General features: G+C 34.7%; 1 protein-coding gene across 2 annotated transcripts in view; it reads left to right on the forward strand.

The window, feature by feature from the left end:
• The first annotated feature begins 4,776 nt into the window (after positions 1 to 4,776).
• The window catches only part of nova2 (NOVA alternative splicing regulator 2), a 61,150-nt gene continuing 41,598 nt past the window's right edge, over positions 4,777 to 24,328 (forward strand). The window contains exons 1-3 of one of the 2 annotated variants that reach the window (XM_048159910.1): positions 4,777 to 5,515; positions 10,762 to 10,824; positions 15,172 to 15,315. In XM_048159910.1, the coding sequence (XP_048015867.1) occupies positions 5,359 to 5,515; positions 10,762 to 10,824; positions 15,172 to 15,315 (364 nt within the window). In that variant the 5' untranslated portion in view covers positions 4,777 to 5,358. The remainder of the gene's footprint in view (positions 5,516 to 10,761; positions 10,825 to 15,171; positions 15,316 to 24,328) is intronic. The other variant, XM_048159911.1, reaches the window with a different exon arrangement.

Below are 24,328 nucleotides of genomic sequence, written 5' to 3' on the forward strand. Positions count from 1 at the left end.
GTGTCACTTAAGTCTGAAGTTTAGTACATTCAGTAAAGCAAAGACAACAAGGTTGAAGTCCAATACCAGGTAACATTATCTGCAACAGATTCTTTAAATCATTAAACCACACCAGGGCTTTCCATACAAAGCTTCTTTCTTTCTTTCTTTCTTTCTTTCTTTCTTTCTTTCTTTCTTTCTTTCTTTCTTTCTTTCTTTCTTTCTTTCTTTCTTTCTTTCTTTCTTTCTTTCTTTCTTTCTTTCTTTCTTTCTTTCTTTCTTTCTTTCTTTCTTTCTTTCTTTCTTTCTTTCTTTCTTTCTTTCTTTCTTTCTTTCTTTCTTTCTTTCTTTCTTTCTACTGTCATGATAATCATGAAAATGAAGGAAACAAATTCAAGCAAAAAACGATGTGAAAATGCTGCCCTCTAGTGGCTGTAAATTTTACTGTCACATGAAAACTACAAATTTAATGCTATAACCTCCACAGCTGCACTGACCTGAGTAAATACAATGTTTCTTAATAGATTTTTTTTTTTTTAAATTATCAATTCAAAGAACGTTTTTTTTAAATAGTATGGATGCTGCTACCGATATAGACGATGTTTACTGAAGTGGAACATTGTGTTGTAGTTCATGTAGATAATGTGCATCAAAATATGAAGAGAGCATTGAAATAAATTGTTAGAACTGTATTTAAAGTTGGTGTGTTTGTCGTCTCTGCAATCCCACATTCTGTCAGGAAACACTGGACAAAGAAGCAGCTCTAAGCTCTTCTCAGTCTCTGACTGATTTCACAATTCACCCACAAGATGGAGACTCTTGTGTATGTCCCAATCTGACAAACAAATGATTCCATATTTATTATTCTAGCTGAGGCAGATATTAGCAATGTATAATGAGTAACTCAGTATTCTCATTGGGTTTATAAGTAGTTGTTTATTTGTAAAAACAACTTGATAATGATTCAAAGAAAGCCAGTTTGTGCCAGATGAATTATCAAATACCCTCGCCTCCTTTTAAACCTGCATAGTGCCATGTTGTTGCTCATAAATAAATGTGGAATTTAATGCCAGATGTTGCTCAGTCCGGCTAATTCTTAAGGTTTTTCTGTGTTAGTAGCAGAAACAATAGTGCGGATGCTCTTATATAGAAGGGGGCAGATGGGGTCCCCTCTTCAAACAATGTGTGTAGCGTGGGGGAGGGTGTGATGCATTGAAAGTCATCCTTGACGAGATATCACCCTTTCACTAGTGTGACAGAGGGGGGAAAACTGCACGGGTTTATGTGAAAGCTCATAAACCCATATTACAGGAATGGAGAGCTTTAGCCACCGCCATCTGTCCGAAATTAACATTTGCGTGCAATGAGTTGCTGGTAAACAGAACATGATTTTTTTATTTTTTGCTTGTTTCATGGTATGTAAATATAGACTTATGAAGTGTTTTATTTATTTGTCAGATTGGGTGCATATATATGGTACATATCATGCAAATATTTAGTTTATTCTACAGGAAAATAAAGAAGTACACTATACACACACACACACACACACACACACACACACACACACATATATATATATATATATATATATATATATATATATATATATATATATATATATATATATATAGTGTGTGTATTCATGCAGCTCCTTATGAGGTTCCTCTGAGGGTTTGTTTTTTCCTCTGTGGAATCTGCTTATATCAGTTAAATGTAACACGGATAAACCATAGCATATGTGAACATGCTCTAGTCTGACTGCATCATCCCAATCCCATCCTATCTGGCCTGTATTCAACTGCGGATCCGTGAAAGCACACACCATTTTTACGCAATGGCATCATGTATCATAATTTCCACATTACTAAAGCTTCTGTAGTTTAAATGAAATAATCACCCATTTTATTTCCTGAGTAATGAGCTTTTCTACAGTGCGACTGGTAGAATAAACAAAGAAACCGAGTTTGATTGTTTCACATTGATTGCATTTCATGGATGGCCAGACTCAAAAGAACACAAGTGTTTTATAGTCATTTATTTTGCTCAATTTTCCCTCTGTAAATAGGAGCCAAATGTCTCAGTATCGGCTTGCCACATACCTCCACTCACACTGAGCATAGGCTTATGTATTTCAGATGACACTGGCGCACTGCTGAGTTTTTCCACAGAAATGTGAAATTGCGTGAGGTGGCTCTTTGTGTTCATGTAGTAGACGGCGCAGCATCACCTTGATGCGAATCTGGAATTAGAGAAGTGCTCGCCTCCGGCCCTGTGTTGACACAGGAGGAGTGTGAGTGTGTGTGACAAGAGGAGCTCACTGGGCACTGAGGACACTGTAAAATATGTATTCACTCTGTTTGAACAACATCCTTTTGTCCATCCATTAATTTATACTCAATTTTATGATTTTATTTTAAAGTGATTTTTTTTATTAGTAATGTAAATTCAAAGTTGTCGAAAAATGTGCAACCATTTTTTACTTGTAATTGTTTATTTGGTTCTCTACATTTTTCAGATTTCTGTTTTTGTTGAGTAGTATTTTGCACATTGGTACTAAGTTTTCAAAGCTCAAATACTGCGATAATAATAATAATAATAATAATAATGTAAAATTAAATAATAATAAAAATAAAGCTACATTAATTTACATAAATTTAATTAAATAATAATGATGATAATAATAAAGTTATTGTTAATAATAATAAAATTGAATTAAAATACAAATATCAAAATATTATTTTATAGGTACATTGGTACTAAGTTTTCAAAGCTCAAATACAGCAATAATAATAATAATAATAATAATGTAAAATTAAATAATAAAAATAAAACTACATTAATAATAAAATTAAACAATAATGATGATAAAGTTATTGTTAATAATAATACAAATAAAATTACATTAAAAATACATATATCAAAATATTATTTTATTGGTACACATTGGTACTAATTTTTCAAAGCTCAAATACTGCAATAATAATAATAATAATAATAATAATAATAATAAAGTCAAATTAAATAATAATTATAAAAATAAAATACAATTAAATAATAATGTGGATAATAAAGTTATTGTTCATAATAATAATAAAATTACAATAAAAATACATATATCAAAATATTATTTCATTGGTACACATTGGTACTAAGTTATCAAAGCTCAAATACTGCAATAATAATAATAATGTAAAATTAAATAATAATAAAAAATAAATAACATTAAATAATAATGATGATAATAAAGTTATTGTTAAGAATAATAATAAAATTACATTAAAAACACATATATCAAAATATTATTTTATAGGTAGGGTTGGTACTAAGTTTTCAAAGCTCAAATACTGCAATAATAATAATAATAATGTAAAATTAAATAATAATAAAAATAAAATAACATTAAATAATAATGATGATAATAAAGTTATTGTTAATAATAATAATAAAATTACATTAAAAATACATATATCAAAATATTATTTTATAGGTAGGTATTTTATATTATTTAATTTGTTAAAAATATTATTAAAATATTATTAAATATTATTATTATTATTGCAGTATTTGAGCTTTGAAAACTTGTACTAAGTTTTCAAAGCTCAAATACTGCAATAATAATAATAATAATAATAATGTCAAATTAAATAATAATTATAAAAATTAAATTAAATTAAATTTTATTATTTTATTATAATTTTATTATTATTCTTAATTATTATTATTATTATTATTATTATTGCAGTATTTGATTTATTATTATTATTATTATTATTATTATTATTATTTAAAAACAAATAACAATACATAATAATGATGATAATAAAGTTATTGTTAAGAATACAAATAAAATTACATTAAAAATACATATATCAAAATATTATTTTATTGGTACACATTGGTACTAAGTTTTGCAATAATAATAATAATAATAATAATATAAAACTAAATAATAATAAAACTTACATTAAAAATAAAATTAAATAATAATGATGATAATAAAGTTATTGTTAATAATAATAATAATAATAATAATAAAATTACATTAAAAATCAAAATATTATTTTATTGGTAAACATTGGTGCTAAGTTTTCAAAACTCAAGTACTGACATAATAATGTCAAATTAAATAATAACATTTTACATTATTATTATTAATAATGAATAAAAATAAATATTAAATAATAATAAAAATTAAATAATACAATAATAACAAATATTTTTTACAGATATTGTTAATAATAATAATAAAACAATTACATTAAAAATACATATATCAAAATATTTATATAAAAATATTATTTTTTGTTTAATATTATATATATGCATATTTTTATAACAACAAAAATATTATATTATTAATAATAACAATTAAATTAGATTAAAAATACATATATCAAAATATGTATTTAAAATATTTATACATTTTTGTTTAATACTATATATATATATATATATATAATATATGCATATTTTAATAACAACGAAAAATATGATATTAATATTAATAATAATAACCATTATTCCCTTATAATAATAATAATGTACTGTGGTAGAATTCTTAATCTACCATTATTCTTATTCTACCACGTATTAGACAGAGACGAGCTGCGCATTTAGAACTACGACTTTTATTTTTCACAACCCTGCGCCTATTTTTCAATGATGCTCTCGCATTTTTATCACCACCACCACCTCCTCCTGTGTTGTCATGTGACAAGCAGGATTTATACTTCGCTTTGCCGGAGAAAATCAAATCTCGACCAATCGCAGCCCGAGGGGGGCGTGTCTGCTGCTCCACATTTGACAGCCGCGGTCTCGGCTTCACATGACGTCACCCGCTGCTCTGCGCTCCTCCGGCAGAAACGCGCAAAGATGCTCTGAAAGCAAGACTGCAGCATCTCCGAATCAGAGCCTACAAAAACATCGCATCTCCTTCAAGCGCTCGTCCAGCGCTTCAACACCATCCAGCTCTATCTGCAGGGTTCGCATACCTGCATGCGGGATCCGCTGTTTTCCCCTTTCGCCTCTTGTACATTTCCCGTTGCTATTTATTATTCGCGCATCTTCCCAATTTTTAGCAGTGAATCTTTTGAGTTGTGCTGACCACTGAGGTCGCATATTGTTTTCAGCAGGAGAGCGCCATCGCAGAGGCACGAGTGAGGACGTTCCCCACATCACTTGTTATTAATATCAGTAACAGCCTGAGCAAAATCGAGCCACTGGATATCGATGCGTCTTTCGTTCTGTATCTAGGCTGCTACGGAGGATCGACGCACCCCAAACATTCATATCATCGTGGTTTCACATTTAGCAACAACATATCTGCGTATCGCGTGTAGGGAAAACGAGAGCGAGCCTACAGCTTCTTTATAAAAAATGATGGCCGGTGGGGCAGTGCAGCAAAACGGGATTTTCTCCAATCCGCATCATCACAATCAACAGCCGCACATGGAGTCTGATCCCCCCGATTCCCGCAAAAGACCCCTGGAGACCCCGACGGAGGCCAGCAGCACCAAACGCACAAACACAGGAGGTAAGAGCCAACTGCTGCCTACACACAGGCAACTCACTCTTCCCAAAGACAAGTGCTTTGATGGGAAAGATGAAAGCAAAATCCTTCATGGCAAATTCATTCATTTTCGATTTCCACGGAGCATCTCGCCATCTAACGGGGTCATGCTTCACCGGACATGTGCATCTGAGATTTTAAATTCATATTTACAGTTCGCGTCCATTTTAAGTTGCCCTGAATTGGCGCTTGCGTCTAGTCTTACGCACCTACGACAGTCGTTTACCAAACACATCCTCGGTATTCCGAAATTAAAGGCTTATGTATGGAATAAAGGGGTTGTATATTACTAAATATAGGCTAATATCATGAGCACGACGTACACAAACATTAGAAAAAATGGCTCGTGCGTTACGCATCCTTGCTATCACCACAGATGACCTTGTGTTATGTTCCGGTGCCTTGAATCTATACTCTTTTATTTTGAAATTTAGCCCTGGAGACTCCGATTATGAATGATAAACGATTATAATATTTGTGTGAGATATAAAAATATAGTGTTATACCACTTGTATATATGAATTATAATATAGGTTGCAATAATATGTTAACGTAACTCAATTAAATTAAGTAAAAGCCTGATTTTTTACACATTTGCATGCTTCACCTGCTAAAATGATATTTGAAATTTCAGTGCTTGTTCAATATTTTACTGTAGCCTATTGTTTACACTGGACCCATGCTTGCTTTTTTATTATGCATTCCGGCAGATGCCATAAGAAGTGCACTACACTTGTCTGCTAAACTGTTATACAGGCTAGTCACCTAATTAAGCAATTAAAAACAACATAAGCTTGTATTTCTTTAACCCTTAAACAGTTTTTCAGCCGATTGGTAGATCGTAGTTTGTTAAGAGTGTAAAACGTTGTTTTTCTGATCTGTGATGATTAAATCCCCACCTTTAGTGTCATTAAGCAGGAAATCATTCTTATTTGAACTTCATGATATTTGGGGCAGAGCAGAAGATATAAAGCATCTTGATATTAGTGATATTAACGATATATCTCAGCTGATTGGCTGAGGTCAGTGTTTGTTTTCAGTAAAGCCCAGAATCTCTTATTTCACTTGCCAAAAGGGTTATTCGAAAAAACAAGTATTAGCAGTTACAGTTAAAGGGTTAATAATGGCGCATAGATGAAGTGATTGGCGGATGTTTACATGTGAAAGAATCGATGCAGAAAGCATAATGAATTGTCAGTCAGAAGAAGCATGCTGGACCCGTGGGAGGCATAACCTGCAGATCCATTTGCTCAAATGAAAAGACTTTGATGCTTAAGAGATCTAGGCTTCACTGGAATTTATTTACCAAGACAGATTATTCTATGGGGTTCCCATAGCTATGGAAGGGGAGTATTAATATTGTCATTTCCAGGCCTGCAAATGACAAAGAAATTATTCAAATCTTGAAATGTCATGGAAGGATAATGGAAATTTCTATTGGTAATATACAATTTTGTGTTGCTATGCTTAACTATTAAATATCGCCAGTTAGAAATTGCTCTTTGTGCATGCAATCTCTATTAAATTATTTTTAAAAGCCTTAGCCAGTTACGTAGTGTAAAAGTTATGGAAATTCATTAACCAAAAGCTGTATATTCTGTGATTCAAATTTATTTCCATTATTTCAAAATAGTGTATTTATATGGTATCACATACAGTTAAACTTACATTTTACTTATTTTAGTATTATAATATGACATTGTTGTTCTGTCTTTAAGCATCTATATTTATATTAATTTATCTATATTTTTTAACTTAAATGTTAGGAATTCTGACAAATAATACAATGCAAATGCTTATTTTTTTTTTAAAAAAATGATTAATTTAGTGTTTTGCATCTCTAAGAGTTGGTAAGACATGTTGATAAATATGTGAAAGGGAATTTATATTTATATTAAAAAAAGAGAAAAGAGAAAAATATGGCATTTATTAACATGGTTGCATATTTAGAGTCAACATACCCGTAGCTTCTGTTTTGCAGCTCATATTTAAACACCAGCAGTTACACAGGCAGATCTCCAGCAAACTTAGTGTAAATCTGAACCAATTATGTCATTTTCTTGGACTACTTTGGAGTTAAAACTAAGGATCCAGCTTAGCATACTGAAAACGGGAACAGCAACTGACAACAACAGTCCTGCTACGACAATAAGAGGTCTAATTTGTTTTCTTATAACATTTACTCTTTGATTTAATGTTTTCATACACGTAGGATTAGTATCATATTTTGTATGACTTGCATGTTGTTTTAACTCTTTATTTAGTAGATTAAATCATGATGTGGCTGACAAAGGATTGCATTTTGAAAAGCTGCCTGAAAACAAAGTTACAGACATTAAACTGAAAGTCAGTTGGCTTAAAAACAAGAATCATTTTCCTGCCAATTGTTCGTTAAGGCTATGTCTTCAAGTTCACCAAAGAGCCTCTCTCCACGTTCCCGAGCTGTCTCATAAGATGTAATGTTTTAATTTTGTAAATGGATGAACTGGCACAGGACAGTGCTTCCATTTACAAAAGGTCGTTTTAGGGGATACATGTCCTCGCTGGATGGCGTGAGGGGACTGTGACCCTTTGAGGCCGCAAGAAAGTGTGGACGTGTGTGGTTGTACAATCCTGTGTTGTTTTTACTATATAAAGACATTTTCGGATTCTGCTCGCCACTAGCGAGTAGCCTCTTTTTTAGATTCTCTTGCATGTGCATTTCAGCCCGCAGGATGAGAAAATAGACGCAGGATCCGTCTTAGAAGGGGTTGTTACGTAAACATGATTTGCCAGCTGTGTTTGAAGATTCACCCCCACCACCTCAGACATTATACGGGGGACCAATAACCGATTCGTCGCTGTCGCCCACCTTGTTCACTCACATCCTACAATGCAATACTCCCACCGGTTTTCAGATTACTGCAGTTTTTGATAGGCTCAGCAGAAAATACATTTAGGGTGCGCTGTGTTCTGCTCCCGCATCATTTGTTTGTTTCGCCTCTAATCATGATTATAGGTTGGGGCGATCGTTTCTTCCTGCTCCCCATCTCCCATCAATAGTTGCAATTCATTGATTATCCATGCAACCCTCAACCCATTGATCACCATACGATCACTTGAAAATGAAGGGGGCGCTGCTTCAGTTTTTTCTTTAATGCACTGCGTCAAAGAAAAAAAAATCTCATGCAGGATGGCGAGGATTTGGGAGGGCGTTGTGAAAGGCAGCCCCACATTGGATGATTTGCTCGCCTCTCTCGGCTTGCCTGCCTTGGAATGGAGGATGGGACCTGAGATGAATATGGATGAGATGAATGAAAGAAGCAATGCGAAAGCTTCGAGTCTTTGCGCTTGTTAGAACAAAGCATGCTGCTTTCTCTCACGTGCAGCAGTAGAATGTTTTATTTCGGAGTGCAATGTTTATATCGGAAGCCATTTTGGTCAGGCAGTTGCTTGGACAGCCGTGCAGGGAAAGCGGTCCTTTCATCACTCCACTAAAATTAGATGTTTGTTATGCTTAAGCACAAATGCTGTCTAACCCAATGATTAATTTGAAATCGAATACTGTATATAGTCAAAGACTAAAAAACAAAAGCAAATGTAAAAACAAAATATTCATTGCGTTGTGTCTGTTTTTGTAAAACCCCCAACATAAGCTCTCAGGAACCTTCAATCCTCAAGCTGACGTTGCTTATTCTTGAACCACAGGTCTCTTGGGAGTCTCTAGCAACCAATGATTTGTTTTTACACCCACTGGTTTATTATGAGTAATACCCATTTGTTTTTTTTTTTTTAATAATTCAGACTTCTCAGTGAGTATATTGCGTGTAATCATAAATGTACACGCAAGACAAGGTTTATTAAGATATAAAGTAGGTTGGAGGAAAGAATAACAGCATACCAACTTGTTCTTGTTTTGTTCCCGGTGTAGCACAATGGGAGGGACTCATTTCCCTCAAAGGCACTGCTACGGATATGCGTGTAGTGTAATCCACTGATTTTTCTCAGCCAGGGCTTTGTGTTGACAAGTGACAGGAAATAGGATTGATCCAACTCAAACTTGGGCTGTAGATGCTCCATGTTTTAGAAGAGAATAAACTGAGAATGCCTTTCCTTCTGATGTACTGATTATGGTTTATAGGCTTGTTAAAAGGAATATTCCGGGTTTAAGTTAAAGGATTAGTTCACTTTCAAATAAAATTTTCCTGATAATTTACTCAACCCCATGTCATCCAAGATGTTGCGTAAATTATCAGGAAATTTTTATTTGAAAGTCTTTCTTGAAAGTCTTTCTTTCTTCAGTTGAAAAGAAATTAAGGTTTTTTAATGAAAACATTCCAGGATTTTTCTCCATATAGTGGACTTCAATGGGCACCAAATGGTTAAAATTACAGTTTCAGTTTTTTTTGAAGTAAAATGGCCAATCGTTTCTCTAGATAAGACCCTTATTCCTCGTCTAGTATTGTTTAAAGCCCTTTGAAGCTGCACTGAAACTGTAATTTTGATCTTCAACCGTTTGGTGCCCATTGAAGTCCACTATATGGAGAAAAATCCTGGAATGTTTTCATCAAAAACCTTAATTTCTTTTCGACTGACGAAAGAAAGACATGAACATCTTGGATGACATGGGAGTGAGTAAATTATCAGGAAAATTTTACTTGAACGTGGACTAATCCTTTAAGCTCAATTTGTGGCATAATGTTGATTTTCTTTTGATTATTGACTGGTTTTTCTTTTGAACATTGACTGTTTTTTTCCCGCACTAAAATCATGTTAGCACGCATATTGCTTACGTCTTGTGGCTATGTTGTTAAAACAGTGAGTATATCAATGTTTACAGATTGGCCCTCTTTACTAATTTGTTTCTGTTCAAGAAAATGAGGCATTAATTCCTTTTTGTGGTAATCAACATTATGCCACAAGTGCTGTTGTTAATTGAGCATTGAATAATTTTTGAATTTACAATAATGCCATTGTATCTAGAACATTGTTATCAGGTCATGTTTAATTAAAAATAATAGTGAAAATCATTGGAAACCAAGAAGTCATTACTATAAAGTTCATTATTACTGCATCCTGTATCTTTATCCATGACGTCAACATTCATGTTCTTGATTAGAGCAGGAGGTTTGAAGGTAGACTCTGTCATTGACTCTGTCATGTGTCACTTTGTTTTGTTTTTCTATCTGACATTTCCACAAAGATTAATTTTCTCATTCACATTCTTTTAGAGAGATGCAACCAACCGGCCATCCATGATCCACCATTTTCATCAGATTTTGTCGGATTTCACGGTAATGTTTAATTTTCTGCCAAAATTACATACAGATCTTGTTATCTGCAAACCAGAGTCTACCTTTAACTTTATGATGTTTCTTTCTTTCTTTTTTTTCACTGCATAACCGCCACAATGCTTTGCTGCTCATAATTAAAGTAAAATGTGTAACCTTTAAAACAGCCTAATATTGTAATGAAAATGTGATGCTTGACATAATATCATGTGTCTAATGTATTACATTAATTAGAGTAGATAATGTCAGTCTGGATGCAGCCCCTTGGTCCAATTTATGACAGACTTTTGTTAGATGCTTTTTGAAGAGAGAATACTTATGTATGCATGATACACATTATTTATGAACCCCACGCCATATTAATCAAGGTTAAATTTAGACTCATCCAAATCAAAAGGAGGACAGTCTTAGCTCTGTGAGAAATCTGGGTCATTGCAGAAAAGCATGTATCTGTAGTGTTCTGTAGACGCAGTTTGAACCGCCTGTTTATAATGTGTGAAAACAACAGCAATTTTTAGTACGTGAGTGAAAAATCAGGACTTGTCATTTAGAGGTGTTTGGGAGCCTAGTTTTGAGTACATTTATTTATGTCACAGTAACCTCCATTATTCCCTTGTTGTTTATGTAACTCATAATCTGGTAGCATCCAGTACTTGTGTGGCTAAATATGATACTTCTTTAGTTAGAGATCTGCTTTGTTACACATCCAGATCAATTGGCATGTGATTCTAACGAGATTACCTAAAGAAGACGTAAACATTGTTAAAATCATCCCATTGCCTACTGTTAAAGGGATAGTTCACCCATAAAAAAAATAAAATCTCATATCATTTACTCACCCTCATGTCGTTCCAATCATGTTTGACATACTTTCTTCTTCAGTGAAACACAATATGTGATGTTTTGATGGATATCCAAGCCACTATGTTAAATATAATAAAAGTGAACAAGAACTGTGCTTTTCAAGTTCCAAAATGACAAAAAAGCACCATGAAAGAAAGTTTCATAAAAGTGCTCCATATAATAATCTTCTGAAGTTATAAAATAGCTTTATATGAGAAACAGACATTAAGTCATTATTCATTGAAAATGGCATTTGCTTGTTGAAATTACATCTGAATCATACAGAATCATTCTGTCGAGTCAGATCTTTTCAATGAATCAGTAGATCACAAAAACTCACTGAATCACTCATCAGTTACCAGCTCACCGGAGGCGACAACTGTCAGTGAATTACGAGTTAAATTTCAGTCAGTTCGCCACACGACAATGCGCACAAATCATATGGACTACTTTTATAGTCGAAAATATCTCCGGTCCCCATTCATTGTAATTTACATTGAAAAGAGAGATCAGTATTTTGTTCAAATTTACACTGTGCTCCACGGAAAGCCAAATATGTAGTGTCTATTTACACTAAGTGCAAATAGCATCCCTTGTTGGCAAATGCTATTTATACTAGCTCCGCCGAGTTTTTTGCAGAGCTCGCATTTATTTTCAATAAGAAATGGTCTATTAATGTTCTGAAAAATGGAAATAAACTGCGAATGAGAGTTTAATAATATTAAAAGTGTTTATTGGGTAGGATTAGGGGAAGGTGTATGGAGGGTTTTTATTCTCCCAATAAGGCAGCATCCATTTACATTCTATGATATTACTGCATCCTGTTAATGTACAAAAATACTGAGATGCAAATAGTATCTGCTAATATAAAGTATAGATAGCATCTAATTACTATTTACTCTTATTGCAAAGAACTGATACTTTTACATGGTGTAAATAGAATCTATTGCTATTTTCACCTATAGTGTAATTAGCATATCGCTAAGAAAATGCTGCTATTGTCACTAATAAGTGTAAATAGCATCAAATAGCCCTGAAAAATATCAGTTACAGAGCCCCTCACATGATATGCTAGAAAATAATATGTATATCATGGCCACAAATTAACAATTCGTTCCCAGGACTAATATGTCAGCATGTTTTTACTTATTTGTTCCCTCGTTGTGCACACAATATAATAACTTGTTCCCTTGATTTACTAAATCGTGGCCATGTTGTAATAATTTGTTCCCTTGTTTTAGTTAAATCAAAATGAGGCAATGAATTAGTTCAACAAGTCCACGTTTTACTAAAATGAGGGAATGAATCATGGGAACAAATTCTTAATATATATATATAGGTGAGTAAATAACAGTTATTTTGAACTATCCCTTTTACCATAAAACAAATCTCAAAACTCTCTATGATTTCCAGCTCAAAACAATCTGTGATGTGTGACGTTCATCTTGTTAACAGAACACTAACACTTCTCTTAATTTGGCTCACACGTAACTACAGACATGTGTCATTACTTTGTCAGTGATGCAGTTAAGTCGGGCTTTCGACCAAAACATGCCACGCATCCCGCCGTTGTTGCTGTTGTTTGTCCAGCTGCACTCTGAGATTAATACTCTGTGCAGTAGTCTATATCAATTTTACCCAATCATCAGTATTGGGCTGCAACTGCGTGTAGCTTAGCCTAGCCATCAGCCTAGCTTGACAAGATAAACTGCTTCTCCAGAATAACAATCTAATCTAAAGCGGCCGTCTTCTGGGAGCCGACACAGATTAATTGTGGTGGAATATTAAGTGCGTACCCAAGCGGCCCAGGCTGAAGGATACAATGTCATGTTAAAGTCACGGTGTAGGGACCATGTACTGTGCTTCTGCTGACCTGGATATGCTGCAGCCAGGTAGAGCCCAACAATAGATGAAGCACTTTACTGCCCCACCGCTGCTCCACTTTCAAGAAAACCTTTGCTGACCTTCCTCGAGAGGGACGTGAAATCAGGATGTCTTGTGCTACATTATATGTGCCATGCTATTCACTTGCTATAAATGGCTACTTCTACACATTACAATGTCTACTAATACGGCTTTTCAAATTCACCTTCTCTTTGCACTTTGATTGACATGTTTAACAAAATGTACCCTCATCCCTGATCCTTTCCTACTTGCATAACTTGCAATTTTCTTTTCCTACTAACCTGCACTAGATTTTTTTGTTCCTCTCTTGACTGTTAGCAGCCCTGCTTAACTTAAGCATTAATACTTGTGGTTCAGCTTTAATTACAACTCGTTAAGTCCACTGATCTTATTATAGTGGTCTTGTAGTTCTTTGCTGGTTTAGTATTTCAGTTTGACGTTTATTTATAGCTACCTTCTCTGATTGCCACTTAGGCAATCTGTTCATTTTCTCATAAGTCAGGCATTAAAGCGTCTACCAAAAATGTAAAGTGTCGAGCAAAAAAAGTGCTAGCATACGGTAGAGCTACTTTCTTTTTTTTTCAGATAACAATTCAATGCTAGACTCTCTAAAAGCCATAGGAAATAAAGCTATGTATAAATTCATGATGCATATATTCACTACCTGCTAAAATTTGGACATACTTTCTAATTCTTTACTACTTTATTCTACATTTCAGAATAATAACAATTAAGTTATCAAATCTGTGATGTAGCACAAATGGAAGTATGTGAATTATGTAGTGGCTAAAAATGTTTTCTTAAAAAGAAAAGTCTTATTTTAGCTTCTTTAAAGTAGCCACCCTTTGCATAGATTACAGCTATGCACACTCTGGGCATTCAACCAGCTTTGTGACGTGCCACCTGGGATGCTTTTTAAACAGTATATATTATTAAAGAAGTTCCCATGTATCCTGGACACTTGTTAGCTGCTTTTCCTGCTAAAATTAATCCATTAAAATATTAGGTTGTAGACATAATTTATATATGTCTACAAAACTAATTTCATACATTTAAGCGCAATCTTAAATTTAAACAATGTCAGATTACATAAAAAAGTTAAAATCTATTGCAAATATTTATTATTATTATTATTATTATTATTTTTATTATTAATGTCAGAAATGTTTTTAAAAATCTATTGCAAATATTTATTTAATAATAATCATAATAATAATTATTATTATTTTTGAATGTTTTATTATTTATTTCGTATATTAAAGAAAAATGTTTATTTAAATCTATTGCAAATATTTATTATTTTTATTATTAATGTCAGAAATTTTAAAAAAAATCTATTGCAAATATTTATTTAATAATAATCATAATAATAATAATTATTATTTTTGAATGTTTTATTATTTATTTCGTATATTAAAGAAAAATGTTTATTTAAATCTATTGCAAATATTTATTATTAGTAGTAATAATAGTATTGTAAATGTTTTTTTAAATCTTGATATTTGTTTGTTTTGTTTATCTGTTCATTTATTTTTTAATGTATGTTTCAGATTTTGGTAAATCTATTGCTGAGTTCATTTTTTCCCCTTTTTCTTTTTCCAGAGGAAGGCGAATATTTCTTAAAGGTGCTGATTCCAAGCTACGCCGCAGGCTCCATCATTGGCAAGGGTGGTCAGACTATTGTCCAGCTACAGAAAGAGACCGGGGCCACCATCAAGCTGTCCAAATCCAAAGACTTCTACCCGGGTAAGTCTCCTAATTCCAGAAAGCCTTGAAGGGAACCCTCATCAATCTCCTCATGTTTACTGGACCACTCTACCATCCAGTCTTTAAAGCACCTGGATTACTTTATATCTTAATCAATCCATGTTATTAGTCTATGCTAATACATTACCAAAGGTACCTCGCTCCCCAAGTCACTGCGACTCCTTCTTAATGAGAATCATATGGGACGCTGTCACCTTTGGGCTTGCAGCCACACCATATGGCCTTTATCAGAGCTCAGGTTGCACATAGTGCCAGATCAAGTGAGGACAATGAGCTGAGAGACTCGCAAGTATGGAGTTCAGAGCTCAAATGAATGCCGATACGATGTTTGAATGCTACTTTTAAGTACTATTAATATTCCGAGAGAAAAAGAGATGTTTTGTGTCTGTGTGTGTTGGAATTCTTTCAGATGTTTTTAGGGATGGGGTGACAGAGGAAACGAGAAGTGGTGGGGGGTTTCTGGGCTTTTACTTAAAAGGGCTTTGTGCGATTTGCTCATCCTCCCATCATCCTGGCACGTCCAACAGGGCACCTCTGTCCCTTTCCCCTTGGGATGTAGAGCATAGAGCGATGGCCAGCCATGGCAGATGCCAAATGCAAGACACCTCCTACCCACCCCCCCTTTCATTGGTTTTGGCAACCTTGAGTGCTCCAATGTCTAGAGCGAGGGGTGGGGGGGTTGCGATGGCTACTGAATTAAGGGAGAGGAACGTAGGCGAATAGTTGCCGGTGCTGTGCTAGGTTGTTCGAGTGCTTAATGGGGGGTTCTTCCTCTCCAGTGAAGCGGGCATCTGTATGGAAATTAGCTTGAGCTTTTCCTTGGGTGCGAGTCAAAAGTTCCACCTGCTGTGCTGCTCTCACGGTGGGGAAGGAGAGAACTCTTTCGCTTTTTAGGAAAGAAGTGTCCGGCGGTATATCTAAATCGCTAAACTGTTTCAATAGGCTCATCACATCTCCGAAGACATCGTCTGTGATAGAAGCCGCACTGGCATTTAATTTTGGCCAAAGCAGCGCTGACCAGAGCAGAGACATCCATTATTTCTGCGGAATGGATTTATTAGTTGTCTTCGCTCCAAATATAGCTCCTGCAGCATTTATTGGGAAACAGCCATATTTGACAACGACCTTGCATCTGTAAAGAACACTGTTCCATCTTAAAGACACCACAAGAGACTGCATAAATGTAGTTTAATATGTTGACATTTTTATTAATTAGCATGCAAATTCAAAACATAAAACGGGATGTTACAATTTTAGTTTGCACATAAATTAAAATTCTGTCATTATTTTTACACCCAAATGCAAATTCATGCAAATGCTTAAGCAGGATGTTAGAGTTAGTATTCACTACTTAAAAGGACAATTCACACAACAATGAAAATTTGTTTATTTACTCACACTCATTGTTCATCCAAACCTGTTTTCTGTGTAACATTAAAGGATATTAAAGGACTTTTGTCCACAGAAAAAAGTCATACAGGTTTAAAAACAACATGAGGGTGAACAATGATGACAGAATTTTCTTTTTTGGGTTAATTACTAAAAACACACTTTGAATTTAAAGACTTATGTTCCACAGCCTTTTGCATGAAAAAGCTGCACCAAAAGTCACAATTTAACGCACAAGACTCTCTCACAGCATTTTCATATACGAGTCCAGAGAGTTGCATCATCCTTTCTTCTTTATAATTGGCCGGCGCTCTTCCTCTCAGGTTTCCTGAGTGTGTACATTCTGATTTTTCCCTGTCCAAGTCACTGATCCCCATGCAGCCTCTCTGTCCCTTTCAGCAGTATCTAGCACAATATTAAAGCTCGCTCCTAATCTAGCACCGTGATTGCAGTTTTTAGTGTTTAATACCCAGAGAGCCATGCTGCCCTCCCCCACACATTATCAACATTACTGATTTCTCTGCTGTGTAATCTGCTTAAGACCTAAGCTTTGTGGCCAAAAGATGAAAAGCCGCAATATTACAAATCTAGGGGTAGAAATGAGATTTCTGTGTGTTTTATTCGTTTTTTTTTTATCTTGCTCTCTTACTTCAGCCTCATTTACTCACATTTTTATTTACGATGACCTTAGTGTTGCTTAGTATAATTCAAGCTGAGTCATCTTGTGAAAAAGAAGAACACTTTAGTACACTTTTACAAAGAGTACTTAGTATGTACTTTAGTAGTGAAAACTGAATGTGAATGTTAAATGAATGTCTTATCAGTTTAAATTTAAATTCAGTGCAATTAGTTAAGGTGTACATTTTTGACATACTTAAGTAGGACTTAAGTATATCTTTATATGTAATTTCATAATTATTACAATTGTCTTTTCCATATGGTTAAAGTGTACTGCCAAGCATTTAAAATTGAAACTTGTATGTCATGTAATATATTTGTAATAAACAGTTTTTTATGATGTTGCTGTTTAGTACATTTAGCCCTGGTTTCACAGACAAGGCTTAAGCTAGTCCTAGTCTAAAATACATGTTTGAGCTGTTTTAAAGGGATAGTTCACCCAAAAATGAAAATGTGATGTTTATCTGCTCACCCCCAGGGCATCCAAGATGTAGGTGACTTTGTTTCTTCAGTAGAACACAAATGATGTTGCGGTCTGTCAGTCGTATAATGCATGCCAATGGGAACTCCATCTATAAGAGTAAAAAAAAACATGCACAGACAAATCCAAATTAAACCCTGCGGCTCATGACGACACATTGATGTCCTAAGACACGAAACGATCGGTTTGTGCGAGAAACCGAACAGTATTTATATCATTTTTTACCTCTAATACACCACTATGTCCAACTGGCAGTTTGACATAGTGGTGCATTTCCCATTGACATGCATTATACGACTTACAGACCGCAACATCATTTGTGTTCTACTGAAGAAACAAAGTCACTTACATCTTGGATGCGCTGGGGGTAAGCAGATAAACATCAAATTTTTATTTTTGCGTGAACTATCCCTTTAACTGAAAGCCACTTACACTGACATATCTTAAAATATGTCAGTGCCATTGTTCTGTATCAAGATGCACACCAATAATGTTTTTTTTCTAGTGAACGTTTATAAAAGATATTTAAATATCCTAATTGAACTAAGGCCTATAATCCTGGCTTAGGCTAAGCCTTGTCTGTGAAACCGGGCCTTAAAATACTGTATTTACTTTAAATGTAATATTGGATAACACACTAAAATTAAAATCAAGTACTTTACATGTGTTTTAATATGTTAGTCAACACATCAAAATCAGTGCACTTCTTTAAAGCATGATAAAAGGTTAGTAAAACTTTAGTAAAACTTTTAATTTGACATTATTACAAAGTGTAATTAATATATATTATTTGCAAGGACGTATACTATTGGGCATTTTGGAATGGTGTTTCCTAGGGTTTTAATGTAAATACTATGATATATATATATCAAATTACCTTGTAATTACCATCGCTGTACTATAGTATCACCATAGAATGTTTTTTGTAAGGGAGCGCTAACACTTTAGAGGTTTGTGATAGAGTTAGCCCTTAATGCTACTTAATTAGCAAATGTTAGCAAGTAATTTTGCGACTTTTGTTTGTGTCTTGTATTCAGCCTGTGGAAGACTGTCATAAAAACTTTTCACACTCGAGGAGTGTTATGTTCAGAAGGTCGCTCAGGTCGCTTGTTAATCAGTCTGTCTGTGATCTCCATTAATATAGTGCTATGTGTAAGTGCTAGCCCACATGCTAACTGTCTTTAGCATGTAAAAGCACCATTGTCAGAGGTGGCGGGATAGTCAGCATCTGGGCTGTGGAGGAGAGACGAGGTACCCTTAATCCCTGTGGCTTTGTTTTCTTTTTCAGGCTTGTGACGTCATCTTCTGTGGCCGTTAGCCCACAGTGCCAGCCAGTGCCTGAGACTCACACAGTCAAACCGTCTTGTACAAAAGAGCCTTGCTTTCTAGAGCGAGTTTGACCCGAGTCTCATCATAGACAGAGCGATATAGAGAGAAACACTTAGCGAGGGGGATGATGGGAGTGATGGCGCAGACAGTGATCTTGAAAATGATGAAGATGCTAGTACATCAGAGTACATTTGTGATATAATTAGCATGTTGCCCACTTAGCCTTCTGACGCTTCCAATTAGATATGACTAGACCTTTTTCAGTGATCATCAGGAAGATCTTTAGAATGTGACACTTTCTTTCTTTCTTTTTCTTTCTTTCTTTCTTTCTTTCTTTCTTTCTTTCTTTCTTTCTTTCTTTTTTCTTTGTACTAAATTACAAATTCATCGAATCATTTCACATAATAATTAAGTGTCCGAAAAGTATATTCTTCAAGGTATATTATTTAAGTACTCTTTAAATATACATCTTTTAAAGGGTATCTTCCTAGTTTCCCCCTCTCTTTCATTTCTCTTTCCTCTTGGGTGTTGTACTTTTGCTGCTGTAATGTGTGGCTTTTCCATCAGATGTAATAAAAAACCTCAGAGGGACCTGCCATTAATAGAACACAGCAAATTTATTCCAGGGATCAATTTTTGCATCATGGGAGTGGTGCCGTGTCCTTTAGTCCAACCCTCCCCCTCGGCCGACCAATATCTCCAGTGCATCTCTATGAGGCTTTAGTACAAATACTATTGATTGATCCTTCCACTGCAAATAGACAGGATAAAGGATAAAATTCACCATGAGAACCGAAGAGAATAGCAGGTGCATTCCCTTTAAATTTGAAAAGCCAGTCTCCTTCCACTCAGGAAGTCCACTGACTAAATCATTTTGATAATTTGCTCCTCGACTCAATAGCGTTGATGGGGGATGCGAGTAACAGAACAATAAAATGCGATCTTTCACATTACTGGCTTAGAAACAATGAGGCTTATCTGCAGACACACACTTTGTCATTATTTACATACCGTCATGTCATTATAAACCTGTATATGGAACACAAAAGAAGATCATTGAATGAACATTGAGAAGTAAAAAAACTCACTGACTTTTTTGTACAATTGTATTGAGACATTCTTCAAAAGATCTTCTTTTGTGTTCCATAGAAGAAAGCCAGTTATATTGTGGACTACCAATAAATCGCCTTGTAGAAATGCTGACCAATATTTGACTTTTTTTTTTATCACATTGGCGGATATATTTTTCTGTTTGGCCGATAAGTGTCGGAAGCGAGACTTTTATTTTGACAGAGCTAACAAGACGCAAAGGAACTCCAATTCACCATCTTTGTTAGTTTACTAGAATCAAAAAATCTTGCCTATTTTCAAATTGTTTCTAATTTTGTAAATATAATGTAAAATAAATATAATATAATATTTAAATTGAATATTGTGATGTCATATATATCGGATTTATATCGGCCATCGGCTCTCTGAGATATCTTCATTTGTTTTAAAAAAAAACATTGGTTGACTACTGATATGATTATACAGGTTTGGAACAACATGAGATTAAATAAATGATAGAATTTTTATTTTTTGTGTAAACTTTTACTTTAATCTATTTTTTTTCTTCTGAATTTCAGCACCAGTTTTGTTGGAAAATCAACTGATTGACTGCTGAATTGACTTAAACTTTGTTTAAAATATGTTAGAATCATAAAATAAGTCAAAAAATGTAAAACACACACATTGAAATAGCGTATATATAAAGCTTTCTGAATATTGACCAATTCAGTTCCTCCAGCAGGCAGTGATTGCGTATGGTCCCGCTTATCCGGAGCCAGTATTTCTTATTGCGCTTGTTATAATAGATTTTCTCATCATGCAGTGTTTCTCATGGAAACTGTGAAAACAAACGAATTGATGTCAGTCCTGGAAACTAAAGCCAGTTATGAGATAACGGTAAACCATTTTGTAGATCTGAGAGCCTTTAATCCAGCATTCCTGTAGGTCTGAGCGGCGTTCCCTGTCTGTCATCCCTCAGACTCTGCATCATTAGACCAGGCACCGAGTGGGCGAGAGCTTATGGGCACAGAGCTTAGGACCTCAATAATGTCCCATGCTTGGGCGATGTGCGGAATAGTAAATTCTGACGAGGAGGATCTTGGATTTGAGAGCCAAAAATATCCCTCCAAAGGTTTGACCCATCTGTAAGTCCTTCCCGTGGTCTAAATAATAACCTCTGACACTGAGCTTACCGCCTGACACTCCTGTCATCGCTCATATTAGACTCTAAGTTGTGAGTGTTTGTGTCTCTGTCGGAGTATATCAAGGGATTTGAGATATTTATGACGGTGCAGTTATGTCTGGTCCCTCCGAAACACTGGGACAAAAAGATGCAGACATGGAAAGAAGTTGAGAGGGGAATGTCACAGTGAAGGGGGAGGAATGATTGAATATATAATTGTTGGAATGGTCAATGATGGGTCTAAACTGTGGAGGACAAAGAGGAGTGGTGGGCCACTCTTAATGACAATAGAAGCTTTTGACATTGTTGACGACACAGCTCCTCAAGAGTGGGGGGAGGTGCAGGCGCGCAGGCTGGTCTCCCATCTGCCTGAGGAGGTGTTGGTGTGTGTGTGTGTGATGATGCAGAGACAAAAAAACAAGAGTGAAAAGGAGAATGGCAAAAGTGAGAGTGCTGTGCACTGTGTAAATCTGAGTTTACTGAATTTGTTTAACATGACATATAGCAGTTATTAACTCATTTTGAGATTATCAGCATTATTATTGTTCAGAGCCTTAAATTATATAAAACATATGCCATTTTTATATATTATATATACATATAGTTTATTTATATATAAATATATTTATTAGATCATTATAGTTACCATCATTAAATTATTACGTATACATCAGCATCTCATCAGACATCAACCAGCAAGCTCTTTATCAATAGTGAAAAGCAAATGTCTGTAACTCATAGTAGTGGTTGTAGTTGTATCGAACAAGTCCTTTTTTTTTTTCTTTTTTTTTTGTAAAAATGCATTCTGGGTGTCAGTGGGAGTCCTGACGTGTTACATAAGTGGGCTTGTCTCTGTGCTTTTGTCTGAGTCTGTCAGTGGAGTAGATATGATGAATGTGTCAGTGGGAGACAGCCATCCTCATCTCTCGCCGCGTTCACTCTGTCATCTGCTGCACATTTTATGATGAGCTCATCAGTAAAACCCACCCCCCACGCTCTACGCTCAGCAATTCAGGGGCTTGACAGATTTTATCTATATGCATGGATTTTTACATACTTTTGGCGGGAGAAGCTTACTTGCAACTTTTGGCAAAAGTGAGTCACTTAGTTTGGATAAAATAATTTATAAATGTAATGTAAATGTATATCGATTTGAGTAAGTGGATATATTTTTTGGCACGAATACAGCAATTGATTTTGTGATACTGAAATAAAATGACCTTCCTATTCATATTTTTAAGATAAAACAGGGTATATATATATATATATATATATATATATAAATATATATATATAAGAGGTGTATCACGATACGGTATTATTGTGATACTCCAAGACATATGGTAAGTGGTTAACAAAAAATTTACTTTTGATTAAAATGCTAAATTTGGTATATTATTGGAAATGAATAAGCTCAGGACTCGCACAGGTCAATGATGACACCAGAATAAAAATATGAACAATTCTGAAGCTGAAAATACAGAATTATTTTTGACGAGTATGCTTGCACTCTGTCACTGACTAGATATATTTAAAATAATATAAGCCACTTTTTACTGGTAACATTAGACATTTGGCATTATCAGAACCGACAAATATTCCCCCATTGCATTATTATACATTATATTCAACATTATATAGTAGTTTAGTGTATTACTGACACTAAAACTCTGTAAACTTGATTTTTTCTCACACAGTAATTTTCATTTTGGTTGAACTATACACAATACATATTGTGATATATTGCGACATAATATATTGTTACACCCCTAATATATATATATATATATATATATATATATATATATATATATATGAAGACTTCAGATGCAAAAGCCTCTAAGTGCTGTCTGAAATTTTCTTATAAAATGAGCATTTTTATCAAGCTTGTTTGTTCATGTTCAGTTATTTCACTTTAATGGCAATTAATAGGTCCTTTTCATAGCCATTAAAGTGAAATAACTGAACATAAACATACAAGCTTGATAAAAATGCTCATTTTATAAGAAAATTTCAGACAGCACTTAGAGGCTTTTGCATCTGAAGTCTTCATATATATATATATATATATATATATATATACAACCATGTATTTATATATTTGGAAGATGCTTAATAAAGTCTTGTAAATTTTCATATTTTTTTCTTAAATTTGTAATACTTTAAAAAGTGTTTTTAATAATAACCCCCCCCCCCCCTTTGTTATTGTAAACAAAAGCTTTAAATTATTAAAATAAATTATCTAAAAACAGCATAAAAATTTCCAGCCTTGTCTAGATTGTGCAGTGTGACTCTGATGTCTTATAGCTGCACGCAAGGTGCAGAGGATCTGTCCCATGAAGGTGGGACCTCTCCTGGGGTTTGGTGCAGAGCTGAAGGGGGCGACACCCCCCATCCCCCTTTGTCACAGACACACCCTCCTCCCTACGGTTTCTCACTCCCCCCTTAGAGACAAAGCATGCTTTGTTAGTCTCTACACTCGGTTGCCTCAGAGATGGGAATTAAAGTGACGGCTCTAGAGGCAAGAGGTTCCCCTCTACCATCATCATTATTGCCGTCTTTCTCTGTTTCCCCAGCTACAGCAGGCAGGTAGACAGGCGACAAAGATGTCTCTCGCTTCTGTGCCGATGTCTGCCTCTGGGTTTAGAGCGAGACAGATGCGTGGTCTGAGAGAGAGAGAGAGAGTCAGCCGCAGTAAGGATGGATACTCTCGCAGTCCGGTCACGTAGAGAGGCCTTAGACTCCCATAGCCAATCGCATAACGGCATGTCCTCCATTTTGAAGTTCCCGCGAAGGAAAAAAAAAAGCGGTGGCAGATGCCCTGCTGCTCTCACTCGCAGATTAAAATGTAACGCAAACAGCAACCATACAACAATGTTGCA

Source organism: Megalobrama amblycephala, linkage group LG16 (genome assembly GCF_018812025.1).
Source record: "Megalobrama amblycephala isolate DHTTF-2021 linkage group LG16, ASM1881202v1, whole genome shotgun sequence".
Lineage (NCBI taxonomy): Eukaryota > Metazoa > Chordata > Actinopteri > Cypriniformes > Xenocyprididae > Megalobrama > Megalobrama amblycephala.